General features: G+C 33.4%; 1 protein-coding gene across 16 annotated transcripts in view; it reads right to left on the bottom strand.

Moving 5' to 3' along the window:
- The window catches only part of Ptprk (protein tyrosine phosphatase receptor type K), a 504,921-nt gene that overhangs the window by 102,916 nt on the left and 384,541 nt on the right, over positions 1 to 17,464 (bottom strand). For all 16 annotated transcript variants that reach the window (XM_074075059.1, XM_074075053.1, XM_074075007.1 and 13 more), the window contains exons 8-11: positions 14,673 to 14,975; positions 9,013 to 9,122; positions 7,744 to 7,945; positions 4,292 to 4,397 (exon numbers count right to left, since the gene is read on the bottom strand). In XM_074075059.1, the coding sequence (XP_073931160.1) occupies positions 4,292 to 4,397; positions 7,744 to 7,945; positions 9,013 to 9,122; positions 14,673 to 14,975 (721 nt within the window). The remainder of the gene's footprint in view (positions 1 to 4,291; positions 4,398 to 7,743; positions 7,946 to 9,012; positions 9,123 to 14,672; positions 14,976 to 17,464) is intronic.

Here is a 17,464-nt window from a genome sequence, read left to right as displayed (position 1 = left end):
TACAATGTGTGAGTGGATCACCTCTATATTTTCATTTGTTTTGTTATGCTCTCAACTGTCAAAACATCAGATAATTTTTTTCCCAATTTAAGACAAAAATTGTGTTTTTAAACTATATTTCATGGCTATATCCTAATTACTTCACTAAAACACATGATGCTTAAATGCAGAATTAGATTTTACCCACAAAACAAAGCTGTTCTAGAAGGAGTAGCTTTTTGGATAATTAAAACAAAAGGTAGGACTTGTATTTGGAAAACTGTGAAATAAAAACACATTTATTTGTTGCATCTTATTACTAAGCCTCATCACAGAGGATCTGGTCTGTACTTTTATAATATTCTGTTATTTAGAAAAAAATAGGAAAATTAAGCATTCTATGAAATTGTTTCCAAATGTGGGACACACTCATTTTGAAGCACAGTAATGATTGTCATGTGATGACAGTTGTGAGGTTAGATCTCAAAAAGGTGGTAAGGCGATTCAAACTTCTAGTTAAGTCAGGCAGCAACTTTCCATCTTTAGAATGATTTATGAAATAAGAAACTAATTTTGTCCCAGGACCATGCTTGTCACTATTGCATTGCACATGCTGCATTTAGCATCACAAGGCAGTGTTCATGGATGACAGAAATCCTGAGTGGTTGGTGATGCAGAATGCTGTATGTATGATTCAGAATGGGTGTTTTCACTGAGGTATTTGTCATTTCTTCTGCACACACCATGATCTCTTAGAGATACAAATTGTTGAAAATATTGGTAAGGCAGGCAAAATATAAAAAGTTACTTCAGTCCATAGACAGAATCTGCCTTTTTGATTTGGGGTACTCAATAATCTCAAAAAAACAGTACTTCGAATTCTTAGATAACCTTTTCTCTGCTGTCTCTCACTAAAAGACACCTCTTCATCTCCCTTCCCTCCAAACTTTATACATCCTACCTAAGACCTGGTGTAACATGCATAGTGTTGCTAGCATTTCCATCACTACTATCTTACTGTGACCCATTAGTACTTCTCACAGGGGCCATTCTAGCCTTCAGTCCGCATTAACCTCAGCCCATTCTCTATGGTTCTATCAGAAAATTGCTCATGGTAATTGCTGTTTACAGTCTTGTGGCCACCTTCAGTTTCCAGGCTGGCACTAAACAGCCTCATCCTCTGGCCTTTGCTGATCTCTCCAGCCTCAACTACTTCCATTTCCTACACACACCCTTCACTCTCAAATGACCCAAACTACTTACTGCTTTTCAGTTCACCATGCTATGTCAGATATACCATCAAGCACATTTCTCCTTCTTAAGAACCCTGTTCTAGCATGACGCTTCATTTTCTACCTACTGTTATTCACACTTACACTATTCTTATCAGTCATTGATCTATGAGTCTACCACTCTTGCTCGTGGACACATATTAAGTCACCTTAGGTCAATTTCTATTCTAAGTATTTCACTAAGCTCCTGGCACATGTAAAATGTTACTGAACATACAAAGTTAGAGAAATCATTACTAATTTTAGCATTCAAAGTAAAGCTAAACTAAAATGCATGAACTCTATAGAACATGTTTTTTCTACTTGCTGATAACTGGAGTTTGTTATTAGGAAGAACAGGCAGAAAAAAAATATTTTCACTGGAACTGAGACAAATAGATGGTAAAATGCAATCTAGCAGAAGCTAGTAATATTAGGAAGTTGGGAAGGATAGACCCAGTATTAAGGACTGACATCAGAAAACAAGAAAACTGTTGGTTGCTCTCAGGAGATTTAGCTTATGATAAATGGTTTTGGCTTTTTTGTGAGGCCAAAGACAGAGTAGAATGGAACAAAGTACTATCAGGAAAAGTACTTCTCATAGTTTGACAGGTAACAAAGAAATTGAACAGAAGGGATTGATAGGTATCCAAAGGTTTTTGAAGCCAGATCATACAATCAGTGATATAAAAACTGATTAAATCATATTGAGGCCCCATTAAAAAAAGAAGAACTTAGAACAATAAGCTAGATAGCCTCATGATAAGACTCCAGTTACTGATAGGGAGACCGAAGGTAAAGATGTGGTCCAAGGAAAAAAGAAAGCATTGTGTGACCAGAGGACTCAAAATGCAAGAGACAGGGCTCATTTGAAGTCAAATTACCAGACTAGACCAGTCAGGTCCTGTCAACTAGCCCCACCTGTAGGTGAGTTGGGTAATTCTTTACAAATAAACTTCAGTTGTACCTGGGATTAGAATATCAGTTAGAAATTAGATCTTCCATTTGTTTACAATATCATTAATTTATTTCTTCTAGTATTTTAGGATTTAAACTATTTTTTAGCACTAATCTACTACAGTGTATTATATGGAGTTCCCCATCACTGGGCTAAATTCCAGAAACGGTTGAGTCTTTCTAAAAATACAAAGAAGTACATTCCGTGTCAGAGAAAGAGTATATATGATCATCAAGGACTCATTTTGCACAACCACTAGTTCATACTACATGACTTTTTTTCTAATTACAATTTATGTGATATATAAAGGTAATCAAAGTAGAAGGAAGACTTTTTTTTAATGCATTGCAATCACATTTAATTGTTTTTTTTTCTTTATTGTGCTGGGTGGGAGTATATTGTGGCATTTACACAGGTCCTTACAATGTATCAAACACATCATACAGGAAGACATTTGATTTTAAAATGTGGTAGAGAAAACATACTAAGTTCCTGAACACCATCTATGAATGAAGAATTTACAAGGCTGTACGTACACCTGATAGTCTATAATAAACCTGAGCACAGATTCTGTGTTTTGTTGTGGTCATTTTATCTTTGGTTAACAATGGCCAGCACTGTGCCAGGTACTTAAGTTATATTATATAGCACAGTGGTGCAATAGTAAGAATAATAGTAACACAATGTGCTTGCAAATTTACTTAAAGTAAAGCTGAATTCACTCAAATATCTAACTGTTAAAAGATAAATGCAAGCACCTGGTAGCTAATTTAAACAGAACTGAACAGTTTAATACTATTAAAATGCTGTTAAACAATAGCAGAACTGAATACCTACACAGTAAATTTTATTGTAGATAGATAGGGAGATGTGAATGATCCTGATTACTTGTCAATTGAGGAAAATGTTGAGTGCTGCATTTTCTCTTTCTCCTCAGGATCAGCAATCACATTGCCTCACAGATCATTGATTCATTAATAGCAATATATACCTACTTTGAATTTCCAAATAGCCAGTGCTTCACAAACACACAGACACCTCTTTTGTTCTAGAGTGGTGTTTCCCTAACTTTCAGTGAGATGGAAATTAAGTTTCCTTTATGACTTATGTTCTTTTATCAACATATACTTTTTAATGAAGAAAAATATTTGTATACATCCAGTGACACAAGATTATTTGAATAGTAATATACATTCATAAAGCCCAGTATTTTTGTTTCACACATAGAACAAAGACACATTTTTAAAGGAAAATGTGTAAGCACCTTCATAAGACTCAATTATGAAATATCTACACTGATTTCTGTGCCTTGATTTTCTTAATAGAAGTCTGAAAACAAAATGCCAATATATCTACCGGTTTCAAATAGAACATTTATCTAATTACAATTGTGCAAAAATTAAAATGGTTAGAATATTCTGACCTAATCCCTAAAAGGACATGCCTCACAATTTTCTGGAAGTCAAGGACATTAGGTAATATGATAGACTTTAATATTGGAAAGAAAAAGAAATAGCAAGTTGAACTTTAATATTTATTACAGAATTTTGATAAGGAATACTTCAGGAATTAAAAGGTCACACAGGCTTCATTTGTTACAACTATTCTGCTGCTTTTCCTCAAAGCTTCTTGTTTTTCAATCTCTCATATGAAATTATTCATAACTGATTTACTGCAGTGGACAGGAGTTATTTCCGCATTTTATTTCTGACAAATATCCTTAAAGCTTTTATACCATAGAACCAAGAGAAGAAGGGAAATGAAAGGAGTCTAAAGGAATGAAAAAAGAGAGACAGAAAGCAACTTAAATCAAACAGCTCAGAGGTGAATGGTTCAGTTCATGAATATCTCAAAAATCCCCTTAGAATTTGTTTTTAACTATAGGTCTACCTGCAGGCTTTACCCAAATGAAAACCAATAATAACAACAAAAAAGAATGAAAGAAAACAAAACCAAACCAAAAATAAAACCTTCCTAACATTAATTGTCAAAGGAATGTCTTTTAAAATGAACCACTTTATTTGCTACTAAGCAACCATGAGAAAATGTTTCTCTAACTGGCGGTTATGGTTGCCTCTCTCACCTGATAGGTGCTCCTTTGGCTTGTGCAGGTCTCAACAATACAGTAATTGTGGTGGCAGTTTCATTGAGAGAGGCATCAACTCCTTCATAGTCAGGCAAAGTTGGAGCTGAAAAGTGAGCAAGGAGAGGGAAAAAAAATTCAGTCGATGCATAGTAATATATCATGGGTCAGTATAAATAAGTGAGCCTAACTTTAGGAAACATTCAGTTAATTTGTAGTTATCTGTAGTGTACCTTATTTTGTAGCATCATGCCAGGTACTGGAGTTTAACTCCAGCAATCTAAAGTATAGTCCAGCTATAAAGACAAAATTGTTGAAATTTAAAAAGTAATCTAGACAGTGGTGATACACATTCCAAACATTTTTGAAGATGTTTTTGCTTTCATTCTGCTGAGAATTTCAAGTAAGCAAGGAAGGAATGGGAAGAAGGTGGGAAAACAGACTCAGGAGTACTGGCTATGAGGATCACACACGAAGATTTGCAGGTCTGCATGGCACAAGTGAGGGAAAGGCTGCCTGGTGAGGCAGGGCCATTCGTGTCCTCAAGTTCGCAGAAAGACTCAGCATTCTGTTCTGGATTCTTTTCATCTCTGTAATCACAGTGGAGACAGATCCAGCAAATGTGGTAAAGGGGAATTGGAATCTTAGTTTTTAGTATATTAGTTGTCACGATTTTGGATTTCAAAATATTGGATAATGTTTAACTGGGGATTGAGTGAAAGAATAACTTCAAATGGCTCTTCATTATTTTCATGTAGAAAGAAGTTTATGGGAATGTGTAGCAAGTGAAATATGTGTATTATCAGAAAAACCTGAGTCAAAATTAGGTAATACATTTTTTTGAAGAATTTCTAGCATCCATTGAATATTTATTGAATATATATAGTATGTGCAAAGTTTTATGAGACATTCTCTCTACATAAAGACAAATTATGGTTTCTGACATTTATGGAATTAAAAAGGGATTAACATTTTATGAAACATGAAATAAACCAAATATATACTAAACTGTTAGGTGGCCAAAGGAGGCATCTGTCAAAACAGTAGCTCTCGTGCTCCTTACAAGGTCAGAAGTGCTTCTTATAGGGCAGATTACCACCGCTCTCCTCTAGCCACTGACTGATTCGCAGGTCTGAGAAGAGACCAAAACACGTGCATTTCTAGAAAGATCCTGGGTCATGCTGATACTGTTAGTCTGGGGACCACACATTTTAAATTAGTGTTGAGAGTTAGGACAATGACACAGGGAAAACTTTAGGGCTTAGGGGATATTTGAACTGAATATTAAAAAAGAAGAGTAAAAATTCACCAGGAAGAGAAAACATGAACTAAATTCCAGAGAGAGGAAACAGTGTTCGAAGACATCAGCACCTGGAAGAACGTGGTATATGCTAACCAGCTACATGTAGTCTGCTGTACCTGGACTTTTGATTCATGGGGGGGAGTGGAGGATGAGAAGAATCATATAGTGAAGGGCCATAGCACCAACAATAAGCAGGTAAGTGGACTCTGTCCTACTGGACACAATCAATACATTAGATTTTGAAAAAATGTAAGAAGAAAACCTACATTATATAAAGTATAATAGAAGGATACATTGAAGAAGAGTATGTCTAAAGACAGGGGCATGACTTAGAAAGATATTTCAGTGACCTGCTTAAAATATGGTCCAGGCAGAAAAAAAAGGAACAGTGACATTAAAAGGAGATAATTGTTAACCAGAGTTATTTAGGAAGCAGAAGCAACAAATATTAAATATAATACATGCAAAATATGCATGTGTGCATTGTGTATATGTGTGCATGTGTGTACATGACTCACACATACATACCTCCAACCACCACAACTCCAATGACTTAATTTCACTTTGTATTAAATTGAAATTCAAAATGCTAGTGACTCAAAGGCTAAATTAACAACAAATTATCTTAAATTTCAGGTGTTCAACACTAAATATAAATAGGATCAGCTTAGCTGTGATTAACTAGTTTCTCCAAATGTACACTGATGGCAACTGAGTTTTAAAAGTATAATTGATTATTCATTGCTCTTGGGTTGATGCAAGAAGAAATGGAGTTAAAAATTCAAGGAAAAAACTAAATGGTATTTTGATCAAAAATTATAAATTTTTTGTTCAACGCAAACATAGTATCTGAGACTTGAAAATTTTACATAAATACATATGAGCAGCTCTCAGGAATGTGCATTTGTTCAATGTTCTGTTTTATAAGCATATGTAAACTTTGTAGCTATCTCTGTGGAAATACACTACTCAATTACAGCACTAGTTCTAATCCTAGAGGGTAGGAAACATGTCGTAATATCATCAAGTATTATTTTCTAATAAACTGATTCAATAAATATTTTAATTTGAAGTTTAGAATTGTTTCATCAGGAAACAATAAAACAGCAATTTTAATATATTGTTATTTTCTAATATAATGGATAATATCTTAAAATACTTGTTTTACTAGAATATTAGGATTCATGATATACATCTTTAAGTTTGCATTATATTCAACACATTTCCACATAAAATTTTAGCCTTAAAACAACTTAGATAATATATATCTTCCTTTTGATGCAAATGTTTAGATTTAGAATATTAAGAATTTGCAATTGAGTATTATGATGTAGAATATATATTACCTAGAACCGTAATGAAAATAAACAAAAAGAATTCAGTCAAAATTAGTGTTTTAATATATTATGTAGCTGACCTTTAAAACATTTAGTTTTCATATATATAAAACATATATTTATTCTAGTTGTCCTAAATAAATAAGATGAAACATTATATAAACTAGAATAGATTTAGGGCACATTACAATGCTAATTTCTGGCAAGAATTAACCAGGTTTAACTGATGATTTGACTGAAAGAGAAATAGCATCTGTAAACAATCTAGTCAAATGCAAACTATAAAATTGTGAACACAATAAATGTAAAATTTAATTATATTTGCTTATGAATTTAAAATTGTCCTTCATGTTCCTATTCTGAAATTTAAATGCATTTATGAGTTTTCTAAGAGAGAAAGGAAAGCCTATATTTTAAATTATTAGAATATTAGGAAAAGTGGAATGTATGTGATATTCTAATATTAGAAAGAGGATGCTATATTTTTTTTTGAGAAAAACCATTTAAAGTAGCAATCTCAAAAGTATAATTAAGGCCTATTATCACTTACAATGAACTTTGAAAGATTTTCAATAAAGATATGACTTTTTAATAGATTACTGTCAATTGAAAGTACAAAATGTTTAGATCTGAACATATAATTAATAACAATTTGTATTTAAATTGTTCTGTAAGATGTATTCAGTCATACATAACTATTTTAAAGATACAATAAGCAAGATGAGTAACACAGTACATATGTGATTCTTCAGGACATACTATCACAACCAAGAGCACAATTAATCTTGTTTGCACTTTGTTCATGTGCATACCTGAGATATTTGTGGTGACATTGATGGCTGTGGCAGGCCCAAAGCCCTTGACTGTGCTGGCTCTTATGAGAAACTGGTAGGTCGTTCCAGGGTGGAGATGCATAAAGACATGGTGTGTACTGTTCCATAAATTTGATACCGTCTGGGGAGGTCCAGCCACAGGAACTGCAGGATCGAATGATCTTATGCTGCTATAGCTAACCTGTTTTAGGAAAAACATTTTCTATTACACATCCAAGAAAAGACACAATACATGTAAACACACTCCTTCTAAATGAGGTGGCAATACAAGGGCATCCTTTGAGTAAGTCATAATTTTTTTTTCCACTTCTTTTCCTACTAATTTTAATAGAATTATTTTTTAAATCCAGTATTTCTAATATCTATGTATCTATGTATCTATCATCCTTCTACGGATAGGTATACCTAGAGGTATATTTGACGATACAAAATATGTATGTATGTTCTTACATCAAAAATCAAACAACAAATTAATTTATTTAAATAAGCATATATACCCACAAAATTATGCGGTTGTATATGGTAATGCATAAGAAACACAGAAAGAGTTAAATGAGCGTATATTATTATTGTTATTATTATTATTATATACTCTGAAGTATTTAACAAATTCCACAATAGAAGTATTCAGATGTGCTAACACAGTCAAAAATATCAGATTGCACTAGCGATTTTCATTTCCATAATTCACTTTGTAGCCACTAGAAATCTAAAAATTTGTGCTATAATCAACACTTGACTATGGCAGGAACAGAACCACAGAGTTGCACAATTAAAATCATCCTTCATTTCTTCTTTTCAGCTTCTTATATTTGAAAATACAGTGATTTACATTCAAAGTTGCAATAAAGTTCTGAAATAGGTTTATCTACTATTTTTTTGCTATTAATTCCGTACTCTGAAATAATTGATATTTAATGTCCTCTCCCAAAACACAGTGTGGTATTTCCTTAATTTTATAAAAAGGAAAATTAGGGTTTGTCACTAGACAAATAGACCTTGTCTGTTGACAAGGACTATCAAGCCTCTCTAAAACAATATCACAATCCAAGCATTTAAGAAGCTAAAAATTGTAGACATTATACATTGTTGGTTTTGATACTCAATTTTGGAGACAAAGAATTTATAAATTAAGACAGGAGAACTAGTAATCCTCACTTCTTTTCCAGTTTTCCCTAACATTTTGAATATTTTCCCCCCTTTTGTCCTTCTATCTACTTTCAAATTAACTTCCTTGTTCTTCAGTACCTCATATTGAGTGATGATTCCATTTGGTTCCACAGGCTCTTTCCAGTTCAAGAAGATTTTGTTTTCAAAGGATGTTCCTTGAAGAGATTTGACTGGTACAGGGCCTGGCACTGTAAGTACATGCATTATTGGTTTATCAGAATGCTTATATCAGAAAGAGAAAAGATGAATCATGCAAATTAGATAATCGAAATTCTAAAAACACGCAAGAAATGAAAATGTGTCCTTAAAAAGAAATAAGCTATATGAACAGATTTCTGACTTAACTGTGATATATGGGAACTTAAATTCAAATCTATTAAGTTTCTAAAGCAAAAAATATAGAAACGCAAAGTTATTTTTATTCAAAAGACTATTCTATCACCTTAGAGAATTGTATAAATTATGTAGTCTAGTTTTCCCTGCTGTATACTACTAATAAGATGAAGATCTTATTTGTAATTTGTTTCAAGAACAGAGATATATTTCCCTGAAAGATTTTTTGAAGATTATGATAATCCCCTAAAGAGACTCCATAGTTCATAAAATAATGAATTACAATAATAATTAACACTCCTTGGACTCAAAAGCCAAATCACATGGCATCAGATTGAAATGCCCATTAATAATCATTCTGACTTTCATAGCTATACTTATTAAATTTTTTATAATTAAAAAAGACAGCATTATTACATTTAAAAAAAATTGTTAAACATGAATGCATTCATACATCATTGCTTCATTGTTCTAAATGAAATTTACTTTTCATAGCTAAGAAGAATCAAACCAGTTTATAACATGAAACTGGTTTAGAGTGATGTTAAAAATGTTTGTTTTTGTTTTTTCACAGTGGCGGGGATCAAACCCAGTGCATCACAGAGCTAGGCAAGTGCCCTCCCACTGGGCCACACTCCCGCTCTTGCACCACTACCTGAGCACCCTCTACTTTTGGCCTGACTGGAGTCCTTGTTGGCAAATGTGTGACTGGCAAAACCCACTGGTTAATACTGAGTGTATTTTCCTTTTATATACTTTACTTCAATACATAGCTATTTATTCATGTAAATATGCAGATCCTCTATCTGATAATGCTTTAAAATATATACCATCTAGCATTGTTGGCTTAAAAACATGCTTCCTTTTGAAAATATCAACCCAATAATGGACAAGTATTTTTTAAATTAATATTTCCTTAAATCTAACGTTTCAGTGAACTTCACACATGATATCATCTAGAAATGCAGTTTCGAAGTGTAGAGCAACTTTGTGAGGATTGAAATAAATTAAAAATCATGGATCAAAGGAAGTGCTTTGCTTCTTGGCTAGTAGCATCAAGAAATTCTGAATGATATGTCCCAAGAATAAGACTTATTTCACTCTACAAGGAGATATGAATGATGTTATGACCTCTAAGACAGGCAATGTAATTTGGCACCTTAATAATAAATTCATAAAGGAAAGCAACATAGGAAAGATATCAGCACTAAACTTGGGAAGACGTGCAAGCATGGCAGCTGAAGGATCTCTGGCCCTCTCTGTGGTGTCAGCTTAGGCACAGGGATATGGCTGCCACTGTGTGTGATCTGAGGCAGCTGCTGAGGCTGCCATGGGCACTGGTTTATTTTCCAAGGCAGTGCCATTGTTTGTACTTCTCAAGTGACATAGTTTATTACTTCTTTACAGATCTCTGATGGAAGATGGCAGATGGGGGGGGGAGGCAAATCCCAAATAGTGAAGAAATGTTTACTTAATAGCATTATAATTATAACTGCCTATGATCTCCAAACACTATATATATATATATATATATATATATATATATATATATATATATATATATACATACACTGTAAAATGACATGGATATATTTAAAATTGTTCATAACTAGGGATGGTTTAAAAGGCTTGCATAATTCTGCACTGAAAGACAGGGTAAGAAGTAGAAAGTAGTTTCCCTAGAATTTATTTTTGTTTTTTGGTGGTACAGGTGTTTGAACTCAGGGCCTCATGCTTCCCAGGCAGGTCTATCACTTCAGCCATTCCCCTTGCTGTTTTTTGCTTTTAGTTATTTTTAAGGTGCAGTTGTTTGTTTCTTAACTGGAGCCAGCCTCAGACCTCAATATACCTCCAGCATAACTGGGACTACAGTTATGTACCATCACACCTGGCTTATTTATTAAGATGGGGACTTGGTAACTTTTTGTCCTGGTGAGCTTCAGCTGCAATCCTCTAGATTTCTGCTTCCCAAGTATCTGGGATTACTGGTCTGAGTCCCAGCTCCCAGCTCGAATTTTTGTATTTCTATGCCCTGCAATAGAAATGTGCTCTACTTTGGCAACAGGATGTGCTTCAAGAATGTACAGGACACACCTGTGAGAGAGAAAGTATGTGGGGAAATAATGACCAAAGCATGTTCTACTATTGATCCTTTCTTGGACAAGTCTAGTGAGTGAGTGAAAGAATTACACTTTAGTGAGATGTGGGCACAGACCAACTATATGCATGTATTTTCCACATTTTAAGGAAGATGAGGTCAGTGTGTTTAGAGATTTGTGTAAATACAGCATGAAGTTACTAATGCCTTTGCATGGAAGTCTACAGATTGCTGGGATGTCACTTCACATTTCTACATCAACAACTTTTAATGGCGACAGAATGCTGACTTTTGTTCCCTGCCTGTGATTTATATAAGAGCTGTATCAGCAATTTTTTTTTTTAGTATAAGAAAATCCTTTAAAATATAACTTCCAAAATGAAAAAGAAAGGAAAAATGTAACAAGGGTGGAGCAAGATTATATTAAACAAGCATGATAGCTTTTAAAATGTAATAAATGTACATTTAAAAATAGCTTTGTATTTTCAAAAACTGTTCCTAACTAAGCTTTTTCTGCGGAGCTAACTTCACAATATTGACTTTTATGAATGCTGAAATAAAAAATGAAAACAAAACCTCATGCAAAAAAATTCTGCCATGCACTAAAAAATGTGTGCAATAAATTAAATATAAACTGTACCTTAGGGTTCTGGTGGGAAATTGTTCTAGTTTGCTCTCATGATTTATGGATGTCCCCAGAATTCTTTTCATGTAATTATGCCCCTTTATTAGATGGTTGATAATTTATTCTTTTTCTATGTATACAGGGCAGCAATAATTTAATAAGGCTGCCTTATCAGATCATCATAACCCACTGGTCTTTGCAACAATGTGTTCAGCAACATTAAGATACATCAAGTATTCCAGCAGAAACTGAAGCTCACATGGACAGATTTGAAGATTAGTTATTTACAAATACTTCATAAAATTTTGTAATGAATCATTAAATATTATATGTAAAACAAAAAGAACAAAAATAAATCTCATATTTTGTGATCATATGTACTATGAAATACTAATATGCAATTTAGTATTATTGAAACCAGTAATAATAAACAGAGGTTAAAATAAAATTAGGCCTACTGGCAGAGTGACTTAAGTGGTAGAGTGTCTGCCTTGTGAGCGTGAAGCCCTGAGTTCAAATCCCAGTACCAGCAAAAAAAGAAAAAGCTAGGCCTGAAAGAAATACTGAAATTAGAAGATAGATAGGAAGATATAATGAATATTATTTTATTAATACAGAAACTAATTCTGGATTAAATAAGCATCACAGCCATAAGTTTGATCAATTTAGGCCAAATTCCACAGCAACTCATTTCCTGATTATTAACACAGTCATCTGCATACAAGAAAATGCACTTCAAAATTTTAATGCAACACAAAACACATTATAAAAGCCTGACTGCATTCTTTTGTTTGTGTGGGGAAATAAAAGGCAAACTAACACGCCATATCAGAGGATACAATCAAGATAAATTGTACTATTAAAGGGTGATTGTAAAAGAAAAGCAGAAAATCCATATGACTGAGTCTAAAATTGGCAATTAAGGAATCATGTTTTTAAAATTAAAAGCAGGCAACAAGACAGGTGAATACACTTGCATTACTAAAATCACGGTTTATAAAAACTGTTTAGTGTGATGCAGACATTGTAGAATTTATAGCAGTTTATAAAAAAAAACCAAAGTTTTCACAGCATTTGAATATACACTTAAATTTATCACTCCTGTTATTGATCTATGAATCAACTACCCGTGACCATTCTTACTTTCATAAACACTTAGGGCGTTTTGTGCGTGTGTTGGTAGTGAGGGTGGGGTTGAGAATTTTTGTGTTCACATATTAAGGTGGAGTTTGTTATTCAAATATTGTTGCAACTTTGGTTAAGAAAAGCTCAGATATAATACCTGAAATAGTCATGCTTGATAAAACATATCAAAACTGCATTCATCATACATAAGTCCTAGGTTTATCATCTGAAATTTTAGTGATGAGAAGCTCTCCACTAACAGTTTTAGGACGAAAATAACTGTTTCCTTCCAAGTCTAAGCTAAATAAAGTTAAAAGACTGTTATTTATTTGCATTACAACAAAGCAATAGGACAAACCAGAGTTGCTCCCACTATTCAGAATGGGAAGACTCTGGATTGATGAGTATTTTTGGATATTAAAACATATTAGCCTATTTTATGGCAAATTCATAATTGGTAGGCACCAAAATATACTTGAGTCTAAAATCTAGAACTTGAGGGGAGTATGGAAGACTTAGTTTTAAAAACACATTCTATTTTCAGAAACCCAAATGAAATGATGGCCTCCCATCAAATATCTGAATGTGAATTTTAAGAGAGAATGAACCACTGAGATCATCTGATTTAACTTGTGCATTTAGAGTTGAGAAATGGAGAGCCAGCCAGGTGGAAGCATTTACTGAAGTTTGTTTTGGAGGGGACTCATGATTCTTGACTTCTATTGTAGCACTGCTGCAGCTCACTATATTGCAGGCATTTTTCCTTTGCCTGACTTCATTTATAAAAGGAAAGTTTGAAACAAAATTTCCTATCCAAAAGAATGTATTACTGTTAATATTCTAATATTATCATTTGTAGAGGTTTTGTACACATTTTTGTTAAATCAGGAAATGTATTCAATTGAAATTAATGAGTACACTGCTAAAGGAGGTTGTACACATATTATAATATTATTATGCATATTTCCTATAATTTGATGATTCAGCAGTAACACACATGGAAATTGGACAAATTATTCTTCTGTTACTTGGATAGTAATAAAATATATAAAGGAAGATAGCCTGCTAATATGTAATAGAGGTCTTTATTTTGATTTAAAGGTATGGATTAGGGTTATCTTTAATATTTATACTCATATTAAACCATCTAAAAATAAATGAAATATGTAAATAGTTATTTTTAAAATGTTAGGAAAATAAAAAGTAGTATTCGTTTATAAGATACAAAAGACTAAAACTTGTAATGAAGTTGATCTTACCAGTGGGTAATGACATGGATGGTGAAAATAACATTTTTAACATTTGATAAAAATAAGCTTAAGCTTTGGTGTAGTTGCCATTTTATGTCATTATTTGGAAAGAGAAGACAATAGAGGTACATTTCTTTTAGTATTTGGATTCTTCTGTGAAGAACACAAATTTTGTTAAAGAAAAACTCTTTCCAAAGTTAACCTCATTATGGAGAACTTAGCAGATTTCAGAGTCCATTCTGATAGTAGGTAATCTAGGAAAAATTTTAAGAAGTTGGGTTATTTAAATAACAAAATATGAGCATACCATCCTCATCAGTCTGAATAACTGTCTCTTCGCTCTCCTTCCTTCCTTCTGGGTTGGTTAGGATCATCTTGAGGCTGACGTTTGTAAAAGGTGGCAGATGGCTCACAACATGCTGAGGGGCTTTGGGATCCATGTCCAAGCAGTCTGCCTTGCTCTCATTGTGACCACGAAAGTAGTGGTAGCAGATGGTGACGTTAAAAGTGTGGCAGCGAGTAATGTTGTAACCCAAGGACTCCCAGTCCACAGCGATGCGTCTTGCTTGGATTTCAGCAATCTTTAAAGTCTTTGGGGTTCGCATAGGTTCTGAAACAGATCAAGTTGTAGACAGCTGTCAGTTTTTCCATGAGTTCTCTTGGAAAAGTAAAGCACGGAGTATAATTCAGTATACGTAAGTCTAAGGAAATGTAGAAGTCACCTTTTATTTTGATCATTTTTACTTATTCATGATCTTATTCTTGAAAGTTTCAATTAGGGCTTATGGTTTACCACTAAGAAAAGAAACAGAACATAAGATGACAACAATTTATAATATTCAGGAACTTGGCAGCAAAGTAAAAACCTGGCACTGTAGCCATAATGCCTTCACAGTGATTGCTGTTGTTACTCCCAATTCCTTGTCCTTTTTCTATTGTCATTACTAAGCTCATATATCACAATGGATAAGAGTCAACATGTTCTGCTCTATGATTTGTCATGTCACTAATCTATGGTGTATAGTAATTAGTCTAATTGTAACACTAAACTACCATTTACAAAAAATGACACAGATATTAATTAACATTAATTATTTCAGTAATGATGTTGTTCATCAAAGCAAAAAAATTAGAAAAATTGCAAGAACACATGCAGATATTAACATTGTCTTCTTTTCCTCTTTGTCTCTTCCTGACTTTTTCTAGAAAACACTCAAGTCTAATAACCCATTTGCTGTCACCCAAACCAAACTGGGAGGTGAATTTCCATTGAACTGGAAAATGCTGGCAGAACTGAACACTCCAAAGACTTGAGTTCATCCATCACCAATTCCCAAGTGCATTCTTTCCTCATGCAAGACTAATTTTAATTGTCTAACTTAATCAAATAATTACTCTATGAAAGTCATAGCCATGGCAAACTCTACACAGTAAGGAAGCCAGTACGCAGCAAAACTTTAATACACTGATTTGACAAAAATTAAAAAGTCATTACCAAGGTCAAGACCTTGCTGGTGCCTCTCTTAACTTACTAAGTATAGTCAATACACTTGCTAAATGGAAATCAATAGGTGAAAGGAAAAACAAACAATCCCAACTTCTATGCTTTTATACATTTTTATTTTTGAGAATAAAATCTCAGTTCTATGAAAGCAATTAGCATGCTACACAGATGGTAAATCCAAATTGGGAAGCCAGTTCAATGTATTTAATGTAAGATCTGAAACAAACTTGTGTCCATTTAATTTAAAACATCAAAATTACAAAAACCCATTTGCAAACACATAAATTGAACTTTAGCAAAATCTAAGTCTAGGTTTTAAATGTTATGCCAATCTTATGACCATCCTGCCTATTTTACCATTTTTGTTTTGTGTGCTACCTTGAGCATACAGGTGGACTGGCAGAAAGACGTGGCTTTCTAGTCATTTTGTTAAATTACTTGCTAGGTCTAACTCCATGCTAACATTTTCCATACCTGGCACATGAATGAAATGATGAGGCTAGACAGAAGATACAGTCCTTGTCAGCACTGTTTGCCAGCTGACCAGGCAGTTTCATAAAGAAGAGCCCTACAGATTTTCAAAGAAACTGTGCCAAGGTCAGGCTGAGCTAGATAGCATTCTAAAAATCATTCCTTTGTATCCAGAACGTGAAAGTAAGATTCATCATGAAAACACCTGGAGCATATGAATGTACAGCAATGACAGAAAACACCAATAATATTTACTCCTCTATTTAGTAATTTTAGGCCTAGCATTTTTACACTTGTTTTCATTGACCCCACATTTTGAATCTGACATTTTCCTTTTCTGTGAATTTCTCTAATTCTGAGTCTTCATTCTCTTTGACCAGTCTTCTCTTTTTGTCTCACTATTCTGTTTGCATTGATTCCACAATCTAATACAATTTAAAGCAACCTTGAAAACTGTGAACTGTGAACAAAGACCATTTAGCTCTGCATCCCCAATTGTCATATATCAAAGAGTCAGCAAGTATATACTTATTACCTATTATGCAGGAAATGCATAGGGCTCAATATGAGAATTGTGTTTGTGTGTATTAATGTCATTTACTTTGGAATTCATTGTGAATTATATTAAAATACTTCACTGAAACTCAAGAAAAAGTAGCTTTCTGTATCATATTCATGCGTGTATAAACCACAACCATAATCTGAGTGCCTAATACTTTATTAATTTATATGAAAGACTTTTGGAAAGAAATAGTTTTTCTAAGATGCAAAGAATCTTTCAAGGTCAGTATATTACTTGCTATTCATATTTTTCATGGGTTGAACAACTGCTCTGTTGTTGCTAAAATGAGATTTAAATATAACTTAACTCTTCTTTTTTCTTTTTTTAAAAAAAAAAAAAAAACATGGTCTCACTATGCAGCTCAGGCTGGCTTAATATATATGAGCCTGCTTCCACCTTCCAAATTCTGGGATTAAAGGCATGCACTACAGCAATCCAACACAATTCAACTCTTACGACAATATTCAGAAACTATACACAAAGTGAATACATACACTCAGAGGATTAAGTAGTACTGTATAAATTTTTAACTTTTCTCAGCTTTTACTGAGGTGGGACCTTT

The sequence above is a fragment of the Castor canadensis genome, chromosome 1 (genome assembly GCF_047511655.1).
Source record: "Castor canadensis chromosome 1, mCasCan1.hap1v2, whole genome shotgun sequence".
Taxonomy (NCBI): Eukaryota; Metazoa; Chordata; class Mammalia; order Rodentia; family Castoridae; genus Castor; species Castor canadensis.
This window is presented reverse-complemented; position numbering and strand designations above follow the sequence as displayed.